Source organism: Notolabrus celidotus, chromosome 13 (genome assembly GCF_009762535.1).
Source record: "Notolabrus celidotus isolate fNotCel1 chromosome 13, fNotCel1.pri, whole genome shotgun sequence".
NCBI classification, from domain to species: Eukaryota; Metazoa; Chordata; class Actinopteri; order Labriformes; family Labridae; genus Notolabrus; species Notolabrus celidotus.
In genome coordinates, this window is record NC_048284.1 from 14,883,771 (window position 1) to 14,904,575 (window position 20,805).

Sequence of the window (20,805 nt, forward strand, 5' to 3'; positions counted from 1 at the left end):
CAAGGCTTTTTATTGGTAGAAACAACTATTCCACATGTAGCTCGAAAGAGCCTATAAATACAAATACAATGACGTTAGTCATTAAATAGTAAGTGTTTATGCAGAAGCCTCACTGTACAAGCAGATAGTACGATGGATGAATACTGCTTCCCCCTAAGAGAAATGTGATTGGATTTCCCCAGGTTTAAAAGAGGCAGTTAAATGAAGCTATTGTCTCACAAAGACAACTTCAAAAATACAAATGACAAAAACTGGCCACAGACGATACACGTGTATTATAAAACTATGCACAATTGTATCATACAAAAATGTATAGAGAAATGAACAAATGAAGTTTGTAATGGGAATAAAGTTCTTGGATTTAATTAGCTTGTATTGATTGCACTCTTTATTAGAGATGGCACTCTATCACCTATGTAATAAATAATTCATCTTTTAGATATTTTTTGTAATGAATGCTCAACATACTTTGGCTACACTTTGTCTAGTGTGAGGCTTTGAGAAGTTTAAAGACTTACCTTGATTACAGTTAGGGATGCACCAATCCTACTTTTTAGGTCCCCATACCGATATCAATACCTGGGCTTTGGTATCTGCCGATACCGATACTAGTAGATCTGATCCCGGTATTGATTTAACAATCTCTATTCCTTAATGTGAGGATATAATCATGTTTTGGCAACTTCAGGCTTTTCTGACTTTGCAAACCAAATAAAACATTTTTAAAATTACAGTATTACTATTCAAGAGATTATAAATGTGTACCAGCAGTTTGGTGAGTTAATCTTCATTACCAACAGATATCACAATTCAACTGTAAACTCAGCAGTGGATAAGAGGAATTGACTTCTGTTGTAAACACAGAAAAGCATCGAACTGAGATGAATAGATCTGCCATGGATCTGCACTAAATTTCGTCCCCCTGTCACTGATATCTGCTCTAGCTTTTTGAGTCCGATCTAGCCGATATCCGATACCAGGATTGGATCGGTGCATCCCTACAGTCTATTTTAATGTTTAGATTATTTTATATATATATATTATATATATATATTCTTGATTTCTGACATGCAACAGGCTGAAATCTAGGAAAAAACAAACAAAAAAACATTGGTTGCAGCTCTACTCCTATATTTTATGAATCACATATTACATGTATCTCCATATGTCTGAAGAAAGTGATTTACATGCTGGCTTTCCTTACCCGCAGTGGCCGCACCTGACCTTCTTGACCCGAAGTCTGCCGCCCACAACTCCAAACCTCGCCTGTCTTTCTCAGTCAAACCAGTTGTACTTACCCCCCGATGATGATGATGATGAGTGTGATACCCGAACTACTGTCATGAGGTGGAAAACTGTTTCAGCCATCTTCTTCTTGGTGGTGCTTTACCTCATTATCGGGGCAACGGTATTCAAAGCACTGGAGCAGCCCCAGGAGACAAAGCAGAAGTTCACCATTCTTGAGCAAAAAATGATTTTCTTGACCACACACCTGCGTGAACTCTTCTCAGCTGGAGGATTTGGTCAAGGTAGGTTGAGGCATCAACATCACATTAATTATTTAAACCTTTTCTCTTCAGAAAGACCTTCTGCTGACAACTGAGAAAATGTCTTAAATTATTTCACACTGGGTGTACAGATTTTTTTAAACTGTGTTTTAATCTTTTACTATATTCGGAGAAGAATAACAAGGACAACCACAATGCATACTTGGGTTAACATTGGTATTTGGAGGCCATGAGTTCTCAGGCACTGAGCCTTAGTGTTTGATAGTGATTCATTTTGGACCAGGTGGATCATGATACATATCAAATCATTATTTCATGTTATTTGAGGCTGGTTTTTGCTCCTGAATAAAAGCCAAAGAAGCAAGACGGTTTGTTAGCTTGTATCTTGATTTAGTTCTCTGATAAACCTCTTGAGTCCCTCATTTTTGACGCTGCTAACAGGAAGCAGGTCTTTTCTGTAAGATGACATTTTTGTGAAGTTTTATTTGTAAATTCTTATTTTTTTCAGGTTGAGATAATTTGCATTATTTTATTTAAATTCAAAACAAAGATGTAACAAATTATAAATTTTGCATCACTTTAGAAGAGTATTGTTTACTAAGGGTTATGGACAAAGTGATATTGTTTCCCACAGTGCAGTGAATGCATCATGGTTATTCAGTGATCAGTTGTACTACTGTCACGTTGGGAACTTGTTCGAAATGCACAGCAGAAGTTGTTTCTGTGCTCTTCCTTTACCCATGTCCTGAAAGTATATTTAATGAAATGTATTAAGTTAGTAGTGAACCCCAAGTTAACAGAGTTTTAGACGTTATGACTCTGCTCTGAGCTGGTAGGTCTTGAGTTTTCTTCAGTGTTGCTGTCACTCGTTTCAGCTGTCTTTACATTCCACTCCAAATGTAATTGAGCCTGCCTAACACTTACCCTGTGACATGATTTAGGATAGGACAGCATAGGATAGGCACTTTATTGTCATTGCAAAGAGATACAACAAAACTTAGTTTGGCAGCATTTCCATACAGCAGTTTTCAATCTATCAATCAATTAATACAATCTAAAAAGGCACTACAAATAAATATTTACCTAAATAAAATATAAGTATGTGCATTCGTCGCTTTAAGTAAGTAAGTAACTGACAGTTATGTGCAGTGCGCTGTCAGCAAAGTGGCTAGAGTCAATAAAAACTGTTTTTTGGGTGTAAGGCTGGGTCACATGTTCTGCAGTATGTCCACTGCTTTGGGGAAGAAGCTGTTCTTAAATCTGTTTGTCCGTGTGTGGATTGTTCTGAGTCTGCCAGAGGGTAAGGTGGTGAACATGGGATGTCCGCGGTGCGTTGAGTCCCTCATAATGGATGAGGCTCGTTTGTGCAGTCGGGTTGAGTAGGTGTTCCTGAGTGATAGTAGTGGGGTACCTAATCCACTGTGCTGTTTTGATGATCCACTGAAGGTCCTTTTTTGATTGGCTGTTCACTGCCTTCTACTTGCTGTGTTTAAGGCACATTAGGGCACCCTCTCTTTCAGTGTTTGGGGGGTGTAATTACAGGTTTAAATACATATATATATTTTTTTATAGAACATTTGTTTTATATATATATTGCGAAAAAAAATTGCGATAACTATTGTTATCGTTTTATCGCCCAGCCCTAGTTGTGAGTAGGGGTGTGCCAAATATTGATACTACGATATATCGCGAGATTTCGTCTTGCCATACGTTATCGATACACTGGCGCCAAATAAAGATATTTAAACAATAAACATACAGCTGTTCTAAACAGATTCTCTCACAAAAGCCTGCTACAATTTTGATTTACAGAGTCACTACTTCAAGCCTCCACATGATGGCGCTTAGCATGAATAAGAGTGGGTGCTGCGGTAGAGTACTATTCTTGGGTCCTAAAGCTGGCAAAGTGCCAATTTGCGAACTGCTCCAAAAAGCGAAAGTGAAAGTTAAATATTGCACTAGCAGCAGTGAACTCTAAGTGACCCAGTAACATGCTGTCTGCGTATCGTTCGCATGGAGACAAGCCGTGGAATACACGTGCTGACCATAGACTGTAAATAAAAATGGACAGCGTTGCTCCGCCTCTTACCGTTGTACAGTTCTGAAGCCAAAAATCCCTCTCCTCGGCGCCGCCATTGTGCAGCCAGAGCCTGTGAAGCCTTTGTAATAAGCTCCGCCCTACAGTGTAACGTCACAAGACGCTGTGTGCCCTTTGAAGTTTCGTTCAACGGCGGCTGTGAATCAAAGGAAACAGGAAGTAAAACCCTGTTTTTTAAACTCTAATAACTAACGAAAAAGAAACTTTTCAGAAAAAGAGGCCTTGGACACAAAACAGTCAAATACTAACTACATATAACCACAGCATACGGATGTGAGAAACATTCGTACGACGTGTATTTATTTTTAAAGTTTGACTGCTCGGGGGAGACGGATTTTTGACCTATACTGCAGCCAGCCACCAGGGGGCAGACACCCTGCTGAAAGCCTCACCACCAGGGCCGTATCCGGCACGCTTGGTGCTGACCTGACCAAAACATATAGTGAAAAAATAACAGTTAGGCGGCCCGGGGGCGCCTATTGAGGGCCTCTGTTAGACCATATGTGCAGTGGATACTTTGTTTTACTTGGCTGTCGTTCATGTGAAACTGATACTGACAATGTTTTGTAATTCCTGTGAAATGGATTCAGTGCAGTCAATAAATTCTGAATTTCTTCAGGGACACAGATACCGTGATGTATCGTGGATGATATTTCTTGCAATATAATGATTATCGCAGAATCGCTGTATCGTGATGGTATCGTTATCGTGGGCAAAATATGGTGATAGTATCGTATCACAAGGGACCTGGTGATACCCAGCCCTAGTTGTGAGCACTAAGTTTTCAGTCCTAGGTGGTTATTCTAACTTTTCTCTGCTATATCTACAAATTCTAACGTATCCTTTTCCAAGGATTCATGAATTTGAAAACTACAACTTTGTTAATAAAAATCGTGCCTCAAACTTGAACACCCCAGATCGTTGTCTGGTTGAACAGTCAATGTTGTGTTTTTTAGCATCTCCACAATTATACATTTCTTACCTTAACTCCATTTAACTATTGCAGCTCAACTCTGACATGGTAGACCCCATGACCGTCAAACCACAATCATTAGCTAAAGCCAGACCAAGCTCATTTTCTTCAGAAACTGAACTTGCACTTGCAGTTTTTTAAAGTTGTTTTTCACACATGTACCTCACAGTGTGCAGCTTTCTGTCAAATTGGAAGAGGGAGATTGTTTTGGGAGGAATGACATAATGTGACAAAGACATTTATGCCTGTTTGACAGTATGTCAATCATTTAAGTGCCTGTTTGTATATTGTGGTACTCCCCCTCAGTTTAGAGAGCGTTGTAGAGTACTGAACAGGGCTGAACTGAGACGGATACAAACAGATAGAGGAGATGGGCTAGTGTGACAGAGAAGGGAGATTCAGACAGAGAGACAAGAGATGTATCCTCACTGAGAGCGAGAGAACGAGAGAGTCAGAGAAAGAGATAAATCCTAACTAAGGCTGAGGCAGTCGGAGGCAAAATGACGATGATGGAGAAAGATGGAGGAATCAATTCTGACTGAGGTTAAGAAAGAGGTAGATGAAAGACAGAGAAACAGACAGATAAGAGGAAGACAAAAGGAAGAAAAACAGACAGAGAGAAAATGATAATGACAAAAAAGAGAGAGAGAAATCGAAAGAAATACAACCTGACTGAGGGAGGAAAAAAGAGAGAGAAAGAGAGACAGATGGTGAGAAAGAGAGAACAGGAAGATACACATAAATTCTGTATGTGTGTGAAGCTGCAATTAAAAGCCATTCTCATCGAGAGGAAGGTCCCCGCCTCAGACCCATGACCTCCTGTCTGTGGACCTCAGTGTGTTACAACACAGCAAGGCTGCTGTTTTTAAGAAACTATTAAAGAAACCTGAAACTGAGGCTGTCACTATGGCAACACATTTACTTATCTATCTTTAATGTGAAGAAAGAAAACTACGACTTTCCAGTTACAAACATACCTTAAATATTTGCAGGGGTGAGCAGACTGCAAATAAAAGACCTTCCCAGAGTTCATGACTCAACCTTTATGGATTAGTGGACCCCACCATCAACCCTGCTTGTCATGGCTGATGAAAAGCATCTCCTCTTGGGGAATCTAGCTGTTGTTTTGCAGTTGTGGCCAATGATTACTCCTCTGATGTACCAGACGCTGAAAGGTCTTCAAATCCCGAGGGAAGCTGATTTGTCCACCAGTGCTAATTTTGGCCCCTTGCTGAACCATTTATTGGATCTGTCCAGCGTAAAAAAGTGCCTCTCAATGTGGAAATGTCCCCCCTGCTCTCTGCACAAGTAATATGTGAGAAAGGCCAGATGCTTTTTCTCTACGTACTGTAAGTCATACATTTTTATCATATGCGGTATAAGTTCATTCCACGACAAAACAGCTTCTCTTTGCAAGGGAAACTCTTATTATTATACAGACAGGATGAGAAGATCTTGTGTTGCAGAGAATATCAAGTTTTGCCTTCATTTCTGACTACAGTCATTGAAGTGAATGTCGGCTTTCAGCATCAATCAGCCACAACATTACAACCACTGACAGCTGAAGTGAAAAACATTGCTTATAGCCCTTCAATGGCACCTTTCAGTCTGTGAAGTGAACATGTAGTCCTCAAAGTTGATGTCTTTGAAGCAGGAAAAATGGGCCGACATGAGGATGTAAGCGACTTTGACGTGGGTCAAAAAATTTTGATGGCTAGATGACAGGCAAGAGCGTCTCAAAAACTACAGCTTTTGTGGAGTGTTTTGAAGCAGCAACTTCCAGCCGTGAGAAATGAGGCCAATGCAGAAGTGCTAAAAAACCGCAGTTCCAGAAGTATAGATAACCCCATACACACCAATTCAAAAAGCCGATCTTTACAGCAGAAATAAACATGTTTACAACCTTGTACTAAAAATGATTGTAGTCTGAATATGTAATTTCTACTACACACTGTATGGGGGTGAATTTTTTCATAACTCAGCAGTTTAGAAGATATTAAGATTACGAGTTTTTACATAATTGGAGACATAGATGACTCGATTGACAGGCATTAACACTGTAGCTGTTAGAGAGGAGGCTCAATCCCCTCTGTGACAAATGCAGATCGGCTGAAGGCTCTCTTTTTCACATGTTCTGGACATGTCCCAGCCTTGAAAAATGTTGGAGAGAGGTCTTTAAAACTCTATCACAAATCATGAACATAACCTTGGAACCTAATCCTATAGTGGCTATTTTCGGTACTGCGGAGGAGGATACGAACCTCACTCCTATTAAAAGCCGAACTCTGTCATTTGCCTCTCTCCTGGCCAGGCGTGCGGTGCTGTTGAGGTGGAGGGATGCGTGCCCCGCCCACCACAGTCAGTGGCTGAAAGACCTTATGTCTTGTTTTAGACCATAGACTGTATAAAATATGGACGTAGTATCCGTGACGTCACCCATCAGTTCCTGAGAGCTGTTTTGAAGCAAATCGACGGCAGCAGCATATTGGTAATGCGGAACTCAACTAGGCAGAGTGTGACGTAGTGTGAGCCTCCAAGCCAATGGCTGAACCAGGCTGTAAACATGTTTATTAATGCTGCAAAGACCTTTTTCCCATTCATGTCTATGTGGTTTCGGTGTTTCTGCAGCCAGCCTCAAGCGGATTCTCGATGTATTGCAGTTTATAGCACTTCCGCATTGGCTTCATCGTTTGAGACCGGAGTTTGCCGCTTGGTTTAGACCCTGAGAAGATTCGCTACTCAGTCGCTGGCTGTAACAACAAATTCAAAAAGATATGGGGACCTTTCCTGGACCACATTCAGAAACTCCCATCATTTTAAACTAGCGCTCTCCTCTTCTTGTCTTTTTTCTTTTTGAATATACATCTGTGATATATTATAATCATACAATTTGAATCCTTATTGTCTTTCTTTCGTACTTTTTCACTTTTCCATTACCCATCTACTTCTGTATCTTTCCCAACGCACAGTAGGCTACTTAATTATATTTCCTTTTTATTTCTTGTTTTTCTATGTCATTTTCTTTATTTCAGGCTTTATGATACCTGAATTTCAGCTTTTATTTATTTGTCCATTAACTCCAGAAGATGATATTTAAGCACAGTGGCATGAATATCTGGCAGTAGACAGGGATTTGAGGGAACAAGGGAGGGGGTTACTGTTTTTCTTTTCTATATCTCTTGCTCTTTCCAAGAGCTCACTGTACTGTATTACGCTGTATAAAAAACTTATAAAAATATTGTTGAGTAAAAGACGAGGCTCAAAGCCTGCCTCTTTACCTAACACTAGATAAGGGATGTCACAGATACTATGTCCATTCATTATACAGTCTATAGGTGTTCCCAGTTTGCAGTGGTCAGTATTTACTAAAAGTGCACCAAGGAAGGAAAACTGGTGAGCCAGCAATAGGGTCATGGATGGCCAAGGCTCCCTGATGCAAGCGAGGAGGTGGGGCTGGCCTGTGTGGTCCGATCCAGCAAAGAGTTACTGGAGCTCTAACTGCAGAATAAGGGAATGTTGCTTCTGACAGAAATTGTCTGCATTTCTTCTGTAAGTGCATCACAGTTTGTTTTGAGTGGGAGCTGCAGACAGACACAGTATTGGGCAGGTGGTCCTAATGTAATGGTTGATTGCTTTATGTTGACCCATAAGAGAACAGAGCCACCATAACCCTGAAACACCTCCTAAACACCCAGCTGTTGTTAGCCAGCAAGGCTTCACTTCAATTACATTGACTTTATATAAGCACCAACCAGCAGTGTGCTTTCTGTCTCAAGCCATGTAACTATTATAAGCAAGTGGTCTTGTTTGAATGACTTCTGCATTATTGAATTATTTAAAACTTTAAGACCATGTTGGACTTGTATCATGTGAATTATATTTGCTCTGACATCTCTTTGCTGCATGAATGGCATCCTTAGTTCAAATCTAGTTCAGGCATTTTCACCATTACTAAAGTAAAATGTATCATATGTAAATTATGCATCATTTTTTCCTTCTAGGGTTGATATTAACCATTCAGGGGCTTCAAAAGACGAGTATGTAAGAGGAGTTTGTCCTGTAGTTGTTGGTTTAATATTCATGGATTGGGTTTTTATCATAAATGAATTGAATATACGCAGGTGACTGAGAAAAACTTAGAAACTGTTTTTAAAAGAAGACAGCTTTTTAGAAATGTTGCTTCAGGAAGAGTTGTCGTATGTGCTGACATTCAGTGGCATTTACAGTATGGACCCTGACCATATTAAAACTGACCCAAGATGACAAGAAGGACTTACTTTTTAATAAAGTGTTATGCCCTCACTATAAGATGTGAGGGACAGAGAAGCTGCAAACAGATAAAAATATGTCTTAACTGTCTTAGTTTGATATTTCGACAATAGCTTTTGAGTGGAGTGGACTTTATAAATTAATATTATGGAAAAAGTAAGGCAGTGTTTGTCTCTGCTATTTATTCATTTACTAATTTATTTAAGAAATTTGTATCTATGTTTCTTTGTTTTATTGGCACACATACTTTGTTTATTTGTTTACTTATTGCTACCAGTTTCAAGTGATGAAAGGTTGTTTTGTTCATTTTATTACATAGACAGTCAACTGCACTTTGTAATACATGAAAACGACTGGTAATTGAAAGAAATTAGGTAAATGATAATTTTGGTAGATATTTTGTAATAAGCTGAGTTGGACAGTTTCATGACACACTGAGCTAAGAAGAATACCATGGTATGTATAAAATGTATCAAAACATACAGAAAACACACAAAAAAATGCACTTAAAGCACTAGTAATACATTGAAAATAAGTAAAAGTAATACTTAAATTGTCAGAGTACATTTTTGAATAATTTCAGACAAACCTTATAGTATATAAAGACATAAAAAGGGGATGTGTAAACTAAAATGCAACAAAAAGTTATAAATATACTGGCACACATTTGAGTTTGGTAAAATGAAATTTTGACCATGCTGCTGTTAGCATTTATCTTGGAGCACTTTGCCCAAGTGGAGTGTCACTACACTGCTAGCATGACTAGCGGAGGAATAAATATGCACTAGCTAGCTTGATACGATAAATTTATGGTTGAAAAAGAGTGTGGTTACCTCAAGTATTAAGAGTTATGACATTTTCTACATTAAGGATGACCGTGCCTTTGAGCATGTGGCTCCATCTCTCTGGAACATTCTTCCACCCCAACTTCGCTGTGCTGATTCAACTGAGACTTTTAAAAAGCAGCTTAAGACACATTTGTTTGTTATGGCTTTTGACCTTGCGCTGTAATTTGATGTCATTTTGTCTGCTTTCTTAATTATCTTATTTATTTCTCATTGTAATGTCTGTGCAGTGGGTAGCGCTGTTGCCTCACAGCTAGAAGGTTCCTGGTTCGAATCCCCGGCCGGGCAGGTGCCTTTCTGTGGAGTTTGTATGTTCTCTCCTTGCATGCGTGGGTTCTCTCCGGGTACTCCGGGTTCCTCCCACAGTCCAAAAACATGCTTACCAGGTTGATTGATCACTCTAAATTGGCCGTAGTGTGAGTGTGGGTGTGAATGGCTGAGACTGTCTCCTGTTAGCCCTGTGATAGGTTGGCGACCTGTCCAGGGTGTACCCTGCCTTCTGCCTGAAGCCAGCTGGAATAGGCTCAAGCCCCCGTGACCCCTAACGGCATAAGCGGTCAAGATAATGGATGGATGTATTGTCTTGTCGACATTGATTCTCTGTAAAGCACTTTGTGACTATATGCCTATGAAAGGTGCTATGCTAAATAAAGTGACTTACTTACTTACTTACTACAAAAGTGGGACAAAAGCTTATATGTGTAAGCATAAATGCATAAATAGTTGGGCATTGTTTCATGATGGGGTCAGTTATTCCAGCACTAACACCACTGAATCTTTGAATGCAGCATTTTTAAGAGCCCTTTGTGAAGGAAGCAACCACCTGAAGCCCTTTTAAAATGCTGACTTTCTCTTTGGCATGACAAATATCTGTTTGCTTAAAAGCTGCAAACCTTTGCTGCATTGTGTAAAGATATCGTCTGAAACTCCAACACTCAGCTTTAACTGCAAACTGGAATGATCCTTCCAACAACCATGTCCCCTGTACTGTACTCCTTTATTTAAGCTCCCTTTTACACCTCTGTGTTACCTAGCTTACACATAATTGAGGCAAATTGTCCTCTGTTCTCAAAATTTCTTGGTTGAATGTTTTGTTTTTGAGGCAAAGAAGACTGCTTCTGTCAGAATCCTTTTTCACTGAGTCACTCTTGAGTGCTTGACCTCAAAAACAAACTGCAGAATAAATATTTGCTTGGATTTTAAGCTCATAACAACCAGCACAATTTCCCAGAAGAGGCATTAATGCTTCTTTAATGTCTTCCTATGCTATCTAGGCGACTTACCAGTTACCCCATTGTCTAAAGTACATGCAACAAAATTTGTTTCCATGTATTGTATTTTGGCGAGACAGCACTCCGATCCCCATTCAGCTCTCCCCGTCATCCATCACACAGTAGCCCCATGAGTTCAATGGCCTTTCAAGCAACTCTCTGTCTTCTGATGATTTATTGATAAACAGCTTCAATACAGGTGTCCCCCACTCACTTTTAATTAATTATGTATACACACACACACGCGCGCACACACACAAACACATAATCCACCTCTGTAGGCTCCTGCTGATCAAAAGACAGTCAGCAGAGGATGGAGGAGAGTTGTGCTCTCAAAGGGAGTAATTAAAAAAGTGAGTGATGTCAGAAAGCTCGAGACGATTCAATCTCTCGTGGCTGTTTGGCTCAGCTCGGAGACAGCCAGTGTGGTCTACAAATGATCCTGTCTTTATTCCCCATGGCCACAGTTAGTATGCATACAGCTGAGTGCCAAGACAGGGACTTAGACTGGACGCTTTGGCTTGGAAACAAAGAGACTGACTGAGCCAAGCTGGTTTGATTGTGAGATTTGCTTAAATGATGGTTTGAGAGCCACTGTGAAAGTGGGTATCAGGCTTCAACCATCTCTTTTGTTCTATTTGGACATGAACAATTAACTTTTTATCCATTCATATTTTGCACACAGTGATTACCATGTCCTGAATACATTGTTCCCTCTGTGTCTAATCAAATCAGGTTTCTTCTGGAATGAATCCAAGTTTGCAACTTAGAAAGATTTGAACATGCATACCTTGAGGGTTATTCATGTTTTAACACAAATAGCTTCAAAAATCAGGTAACTATATTTCACCAGGCTATCACCTCATAAACCCTGTACAGCATTTGTATGCCCATCAATACACTCAGCAAACAAGCAGTGATCTAAAAACATCAGCATTAATCTTCAGTCATCAATCAATCAATCAATCAGACTTTATTTATAAAGCGCTTTTCATACAATGATATTGTAACACAAACTGCTGTACAAAAAAATAAAATAAAAACCCATCCACAATCCTAAGGTGAAGAACATTATATGCAACAATAATAAAAATAAAAATGAAAATAAATAAATAAATACAAATAAAAAATAAGTTGCTGAGAGAACTGAGGAAACTCTCTTATGATATCTTTATGAGGAAACACTGGAGGTAAAGTAAGATGTTAAAACTCAACACATGAAATTAAAATCACCAAAATAAAATAAATTACTAAGATAATAAAACACTATAATATTAAAACATAAAAGAAAAATAAGATGCTATACTTGAAAAATAAAAAAAATAGAATAAAATTACTAAAATTTGAACTAGATGATAAATAAATAAAACTGTTATAAGAATAAAAGTTAGTTAAAGACGAGACTATATATACTGCTACTATATAGTCATGTATATCTCCACTGTATGATGAAGTGTAAGTCCAATGCAATCTTTCTGCAGTGCCCAGGGAAACATTTGGCTCCAAATGTTCACCAGATAGTCAATAACTTTGTCCGTCTGCAGGTTGTTTCTGAGCAGATTGCACCACGTCAATAGATGTTTCATGCCCTGTGCAGCTAAAAACAAGGTGGGTGAGAAAAGAACTAAACAGTGAAGTTTCTGGCTGTTAAACCAAAACAAAGAGCTCAAATGTTTCATATGGCTGGCTGAGTTTCAAGTTTGATGGTTAAGTGGGTCATTCAATTCACATTGACATCATTTCCTGCTTTATTTTGTAACACTCACCTTTGCTTTTTTCAAACTTCTTATGGGTGTTCATTCCTTACTTGTAGGTGGGTTGTTGTGCCCCACCCTTATTGGTTTTATGTGTGCCTGATTAATTCCGCTTCCCAGGTGTATTGAGTCCTGTCTCCCTTGTTCTCAGTGCCAATTCAACTTCATTACTCTTGCCTTTATACCCTTTTCCCCTAGACTTAACCAGTTTTTTCCCTTTGAGTCTCTTCTGCCTCTGGGATCCTCTGGGATCACTTTGACTTTTCAGACCTCTATCCCAGTTTCTACTTTTCTGTCTTCATGCCCTTCTATTTGGCTGTCTGGCTGTCTGACTGTCTGGCTGTCTGGCTGTCTGTCTGTCTGTCTGTCTGTCTGTCTGTCTGTCTGGCTGTCTGTCTGTCTCTGGCTGTCTGACTGTCTGGCTGGCTAATTGCATGTATCAGAACACAGATAGTTTGATGTCTTTGCATCAAGTTCCAGTAGGGCTATTTGCAAATTGAATTTGATGACATTTTGTCCATCCAACAATGTATAAAATCTATGTTAACAATTATATAGCATGAATAAATGCATAATAAAGCAATGGCCAACATGAAGCTTAGTTGCAGGACTTACACTGAACTCAAACGATAATATCACGAACACTACTTCTCTCACTGGAGAGGGGCGGACACAAAGGTGACCCTGCACCCTGCCCCAAGCATCTGATTGGCCACCCTTGTTGATCCTAAACCAGGATTGGCTATGTGGTCTTGTCAGAGGCTGAACTTATGTTAAAATCAAAACTAGTTCCATCTCTATCTGTTAATACTGTCCTTGAACTTGTGACTAGGTCATAAATCTTTTCGATTCCTTAAAGATTTAGCTAAGATGGTTTATACGTTGTCGTTATGTTGTGGTACTTTCAAAATTAGAAAAGTATACACAGGACTATTAGTTTAGTTTAGTTTAGTTTATTTGTTATTCATCGTGTCATGCACTGAAAAGGTGCCCAGCCCATATGGACTTACAAGACACAGAAAACAGAACAAAATTGGAGCAACAAAATAAGAAGAAAAGAAAAAGAAAAAGAAGAGAGCAGTTAAAATACTGCACATGTCCAGCAATGGCCTAAAGTAATTAAAAAGCACAGTGGTACACTTCAGACATTTGACAGTGACAACAACTAAGTCAGACATAAAGTGTGCTTCTGCACTGCTGAACAGCATTTAACACAAACTGAGCAAACTGGAACACTTTGTGTGTAAACAAGTACTGAAGTCTATCTTCATCAGACATGCAAAACAAATCAGGATAGTTTTCAGATATTTTGATGAAAAGGAGGCACCTGAGATCATGATATGATGGACAGTAGAATAAAAGTGCATTTCATTTCAACTATAAAATCTTTATGATATTTCATTGTAGTTAAAGTAGATAGATCAGACAGAAATGGTAATAATTGAATTAATTTATGTGTACACACATATTTCATGCAGCGAAAGTAGGTGCCCTACTTTGGTCACCCAGGTCATCTAGGTCTGGCTCCGCCCCTGCCACTGGAACCTGATGTTGGCCCCACTGTGGATTGCAAAAACACTCAATATGGATGTACTTCACAGGATATGAAGTTAAGGTGTTCAGAAAATGTCCTCCTGTGTTATTTGGAGTTACAAACCCTTGAAGCTTGCCTTAGTTTATCACAGTGTGTGTATTAACAGCACCCGGGGTCCTTCTAACACTTACTCAGCTCATGTCGCTTTACCTTGTAACCTGAAATATCATATTAAATGTGTAGTTCCAGTAGTGCCTGTTCTTTCCTTCGGTTTCTAATCTATTACTATTCATTCCATCTTTCATAGCCTCGAACTTTATTGCCTTATCACACTGAACAGTCGCAGGTTAATGAAAGCTCTCTGTTTCACCAAGGATGAAGAATCATGGCAGAAAACACACTGACATAGCAGAGACCCAAACCTGTGTGTGTGTGTGTGTGTGTGTGTGTGTGTGTGTGTGTGTGTGTGTGTGTGTGTGTGTGTGTGTGTGTGTGGTGTGTGTGTGTGTGTGTGGTGTGTGTGTGTGGTGTGTGTGTGCGTGCGTGTGTGTGTGTGTGTGTGTGTGTGTTTGTCTGTGTGCATGTGCAGGCTGTGAAAAAGCTGACGATGCTGGTTCAGGAGGTTTGTTAGTGTGGGCTGTGCATCATTATTGCAGCTATACAGCTCTGTTTTAATGGTTATCAATATGGTATGTAATAATAGAGATCATGAAAAAAGCTACTCTACCTCTGGAACATTTATTATGTTGCATGACACAAGATAAAATAATTGTTTTTGCTTACGCTTCAGAAAAGAGAGACCCTATACATATAGGCCACATTTGGTCTTATATAGCAATCTCCTGCAATTCATTACCATCGACCCTGCCTCTTCGTCCCCAGAGGTCTCAAAGATTTTGTCTGCATTTTTCTCAACTTGGGCTAACAAACCTTTGTTCTTACTGCAGCTGACAGAGGTAGTTATCAACATACATACATACATGAAGGACCAGGTTAAACCAACATAGCGTAGATTTAGTGTATAATTTAGAAATCCTATTATTAGTATGCCTGCCACGCATTTCATTGAGCACGCTCAACACATACCCCTAATGAGTTTACAAGACATTTAGCAGTATTTTTTCTGCTTAAAATTTGTAGTATGAGTCTGAAAGAAAAGTGCCTTAATGTTGAACAAAGGATGATAAAAGCAGACTTCCTGTAGCTGTTAACTATGCGTCGTACCAGCTGTGACTGTAGCTGAGACATCTAGCTAGATAGATAGACAGCTAAGGGAGCTAACATGAAGTTGGCTGAAAATAGTGCCTGACATACATTTTAAGGTTTTTTTCTAACACGTTAACAACAAGGAAATCTGTATGAAGTTGATTCCAATATGCTTGATGGATGGAAAACTGCTTTTCCTAGACCTAGACAAAATCCTGTGAATCAACTTTAGAGGGTTGCCTTGTCAGAGGCGGGGCTAATTTTAGAATCAACTATTTAGGATGTGTTAACAGTTCTTTTTTTTTTTGGACAAACATCTTCTTTTTAATATCTTGAAAGAGATAGAAAAAATAAACACAAATATTAAAGCTGGCTGCAGGGGTGAAAGAAATACAGCCGTCATCTTGGTCCGGTCATCCTACCCATGATCCTACCTGTAAACGTAAACTGAAGCAGCAGAGACTTCAAGATGCCAGAGCACTGTGTGGCAAAATACCTATCATACATCACATATATCACATATCAGAATATTCTATTACTGTTAAGCCCACTATTAATATTAAAATAAGCCAAACATGTGTCTTGTATCATGAAAACCAGTTAGTATTCAGCGAGTTATGATTGATTAAATGAGCTGACACTTAATTGGGCCCCACGGCTCGTCAGCGCCAATAGGTAGTAGCGGTCAATGCGGCGCCTACTCTTTATATGTCTATGCTCCTACCTATGTCAGTGCCCCATTTGGGCCACCCCAATCAAAAAAGCCTGGACACACCTCTGTTTTATGAGTGAGGACTAAACTGTGTTTTTGGAAAATGTAATCCTATTTTGGATCATGTTGCTAAGACTACTGCCCCAAAAGCAGTAAAGAGTTGCTAGAATTGCCCATACTGTTAAAGAAGCACCTAGAGCTACCTAGTGCTGCACATGACATGCTAGCCTTGAACAGGATTGAACGAACCTTGTAACCTCACAAATGTATGTGTTTTTTGAAGCCCACCCTTTGGCTCTTTTGGAGGTACACTCAGTTAATGCTTTAGGTTGTAAGCTAGTTATTATGGCTAACATTTGCGGCTCTTGTTGACATGTAGAGGAGCTTGCCTCTAGTGGGGCACTTGAGGAACTGTAGGCTTTTTTAACATCTGTATAGGCTTCATTTTTCAACACCTTAAGGATGCCACTTATGTGATGTCGTACCCAGCAAGGGTTTCTATTCCAGGATTGGACAGTTAGTATTGCTAAAGCTTTTACAGAGTCAAGTTCAATATTATGTTGTATGGATTTATGTCTATAATGAGTATTATAACACAGATTAAAATATTTCAGTGTGTGGCTTTCAGCTCTACATCGTAGTTCATGGTCTGTATTCTCTTCACTCCTTTCTTGTCTCCTGTCGTAAGAGAAAAGCTCTGAGAGGGAAAAGATGACTCCTCGCTCCTCTATTTCTTGTACAGCCAACAGGTGACTACAGTAAAGAGCCTGCACACTATGGTGACACTCTTTTCATTCACACCTAACTGCTCTCCCTCATACACCCTATCAGTTACCTCAGCAGGACTAATCCACAGCACACCAAGCTGGTAAATCAAAGCTACTCCCTTTTAGTGGTGACACAAAACTATCTTTTTTCATCATGATTAAAAGATGGTCAATTAACCCATAACCTTAACATGAGAAACAATCAATTTCCCTGCTTTTTCAGCAAAATTAGTGCCATGAACATTATGTGAATGAAAATACAGCGTACCTCCAAAAAATATGTTCAACATTTTCAGTGTATGTTTGTTTTTTTGTGTAAAATTTTCTAATTCTCCCAAAGTTTATGCTCCTGGTGCTTTTGAATAACTGTTGCATATGAGGAAGAAAGATGATGGTTTTGGTCTCAGTGAATGATTAGTCTGTGAATGCAAGCAAGGCTTTGATGCCAAAATTTTGCAGACAGCATCCACCAAAGAATTAAAAAAGCCAGGTCTGGTTTTCAATAGATGATAAACCCTTAATCAGCATCTCCTGGTTTCTTCTGAGTTGGAAGATGTGTGGACTCCAGAGTTTATGAGTCTGCTGCCATTGGTCACAGCTAACTGTAAGCTAATTATTGTCAGTCATACCTTAAACCATAGGTCTGACAACATAGTAGACTCAGGTGTCTCTGTGATACTGCTTTACGCAAATCTGGCATATAAGCCACACTGGTTTATGAGTTGCTGTCCTTTTTGGAGGTTTAAACTGTTACCCTGTGTGATGATCTACATTGCGTTCAGCAACATATTCTACGTGTAGCTTCCTTTCACCTTTGTAGTTATTTCTATTATTATTTGTTTTGCCATGGAGAGTTTGCAATCCTGCTCGCTTATGGTGTGGGGAATTGAGCTGTACTTTGAAACTTTGTGAGGTATGTACCATAGACTGTATAGAATATGGACGTAGTATCCATCTGTTCCTGAGCGCTGTTTTGAAGCCAATTGATGGCGGCAGCCATATTGGAAATGCGGAACTCAACCAGTCAAAGTGTGAAATAAAGGGTCAGAGTTTGAGCCTCCTAGCCAACAGCTATGTGTTCCTGTCCGGAGTCAAGTCAGTCATGTCCTTTTTTTGGAAAAAACTCGTAATCTTAATATCTTCTGAACCGTTGCGTTAGAAAAAAATTCACCCCATGTACAGTGTGTGCTGATAGAGAAATTAGCTACGTAGAGCCAAGACGTTTTTTTGAACCAGGTTGTAAACATGTTTATTATGCTGCAAAAACCTTCTTTTTTTGAATTGGTGTCTATGTGGTTCCGGTGTTTCTGCAGCCAGCCTCAAGCTGATTCTCGATGGATTGCAGTTTATAACACTTCTGCATGGGCTTCATAGTTTGAGACCTGAGGTTGCAGCTTGGTATGTACCCATTGCCCGCAGCAATTTGCCTAGACTGGCACCACCCACCTCCACTGGTCACCTCTTGTCTTGTAACGAGGAGTCTTTCACAAATTGTGACCTAATAAGGGAGAAAATCAGCAAGAAAGTGGAGCTGTGAGCCTGGTATGCTTTGCTATGTATCCCAGCGTGCTTTGTGCAGCAAAATGGCCAATCGTAATACACAGTGAATGGAGGTAAATTTTCAATTGTGTCCTGTCGCGTGCAGTGTGTGATGATGGCAGCTGCACTAGAAGTCAAGCAGGTATATTTTGGCAGGTGAAATACTTTCTGCTTACTTACTTTTGTTCGCAAAGTAACCCAATGAATGTAACCCATGTAACCTGAATGTTGTCATTAATCTGAAAAGAGCTTTCCCTTCCTCTTGTTTCAACTCATAATCTTATTTATTGTGCCTCAGTCTTTGGCATGGAAGGAAGAAATTAAATATGACATGAATTTTTCATCAGACTCACAGAAGCCAGTAACACTGCATCTGTAGTGGTTGTGTTTCCTTGGTTACCCTGCATGATTTTTTTTGCACATTGAAGGCACTCTGCTGAATTGAGTATTATGTATTGTGGAGTTATACTATGCAGTTTCTGCACATGTGTTATAAAATGTGCAGGTTAAACATCAGATGAAATGAAAGAAAGCCTCAGGTAACTGGTGCAGATTGTATAATTCTACAATGACAACAGTCTGTTCTTGCCTTAGCGCTGTGTTTTGCTCAGTGAGAAGATGCAGATTTTAATTTGTTGAAACATTTTGAGAAAGTGGAAATAATTAGAAATCACATGCTGGAATAACGTTTATGCTCAAATTACTGTATGCTTAAAACACTTTTCAGAACTGCCAGATCTTAAAGACTTTCATTTTAGTCTAGAGGCACGTGTGAGAAAGGCTTTTAAAATGTGACACAATGTATAACTCTTAATGTGGTAGGGGTGGATGTTTATCTCGGCTACCATCTATTCCCCAAGAAATCTGATGCACACCACTAATTTCTTACCCTCTTCAGCCCATCCTAAACCACACTCCCACTGGAACACATTATTCATCTGCAAGCTCTTTTTTTTCCTCTCTCTCTCTGTTCCAGCAAGTGGTTTCAGCGGTCCGAGCTGGTGTGAACCCTACAGGAAATGCACCCAACCAGACGAGCCTCTGGGACATCACCTCTTCCTTTTTCTTTGCTGGGACTGTTATCACCACCATCGGTAAGATGACAAGTTTTTCACTCAGTCCTCATCATTTTCTCTTAGACATGCTTAATAATGCATTCAAAATGTTAGGACATTTCCTTTTTCAGTGTAGGAAATGGCTTTATATGCTCGGTCCATTTAACTTTTTTTCTTTCATTAAGGTAGCAAAAGCACAATGCACTTCTAATGACTATTTTGGCATCAGGTTACACTCACTTACCCAAAATTTGCATCCCTGCCAAGTTGGTGCTTGGACTGCAGGCCAAAAACTTGTAGTTGGCCTCATATACTTGAAACTCAAGTTTGCACTTGCTTTGGCACAGACTCTCTCCCTGTGTCACAAAACAGAGTTATATTTATCAGCACAAAACCACCAGTGTTTTGTTCTAAAAGTGATTCACAGCAACAAAATTCAGGGTTTATGAGCTCCTAATTATATCAACATGCAAGCTGATGTACCAGCATCCAAGTACCTGACTCATATTGAAGGTATAGCAACTCCAGCCAACCACTTCCTCACATTTCTTTGGTGTCTCAGACTTCACACAAGGCAGCATCTGTTGCATTTCATACAGATTGTATTTTACTCAACACATTGTTAATATGACATGATCTGTTTGGTCAGGAAAAGAGTAGTTTTTTGGTTAAGGCAAGAAATAGTTAAATGGATGGGGTTTTGAATAATCACTCAATAGTGGCCCGGTCCCAGGCAGGGGTTCAACGTCCCATCCATCAACTTGTGTGGAATTCATCGATCAATATGATGATAAATGCTGCTGGAAATGAGCTTACATCAGAGCTTTTGAAAAGCTCCATATATTTAATGTAAATTTGGAGGGCTACTTCGTGTCCAATAAGCTGAAATTGACAAAGCATTGGTTTTTACGAAATTTGGGCATGAGAACTGCTGTCAATAATAGAAATAATGATTGTATTTCTGTAGCACTCTCCATAAACAAAGTGTTTAAAAGTTAAGAACAAAAGCAAGTAATTAGAACAAAGCAAAAAACAATAAAAACAGGGCAAATAATTAAAGCCATTAACAGATAAGTCAGATCCAGTACTTATATAACACAAGGTAAAAAAAGAAAAGTACAGCAAAGCCAACAGTTAAAGAAAGGCAAGATGATAGAAGTGAGTTTTAAGAAGAGATTTAAAAGGGGACACTGAGTTTGCCCACCTGAGATCTTCAAGGATGGCCCTGCTACAAGACCTCAGACAGTGGTCAGGCTCAAAGGGAGTTAGCAGTT

The 20,805-nt window shown here is 39.4% G+C and overlaps 1 protein-coding gene across 1 annotated transcript in view; it reads left to right on the top strand.

The window, feature by feature from the left end:
* The first annotated feature begins 1,342 nt into the window (after positions 1-1,342).
* LOC117824272 (potassium channel subfamily K member 2-like) overlaps positions 1,343-20,805 on the top strand; it is a 54,416-nt gene continuing 34,953 nt past the window's right edge. The window contains 3 exon segments of the mRNA XM_034699726.1: positions 1,343-1,482; positions 1,484-1,529; positions 19,453-19,570. Of these exon segments, the coding sequence (XP_034555617.1) occupies positions 1,343-1,482; positions 1,484-1,529; positions 19,453-19,570 (304 nt within the window).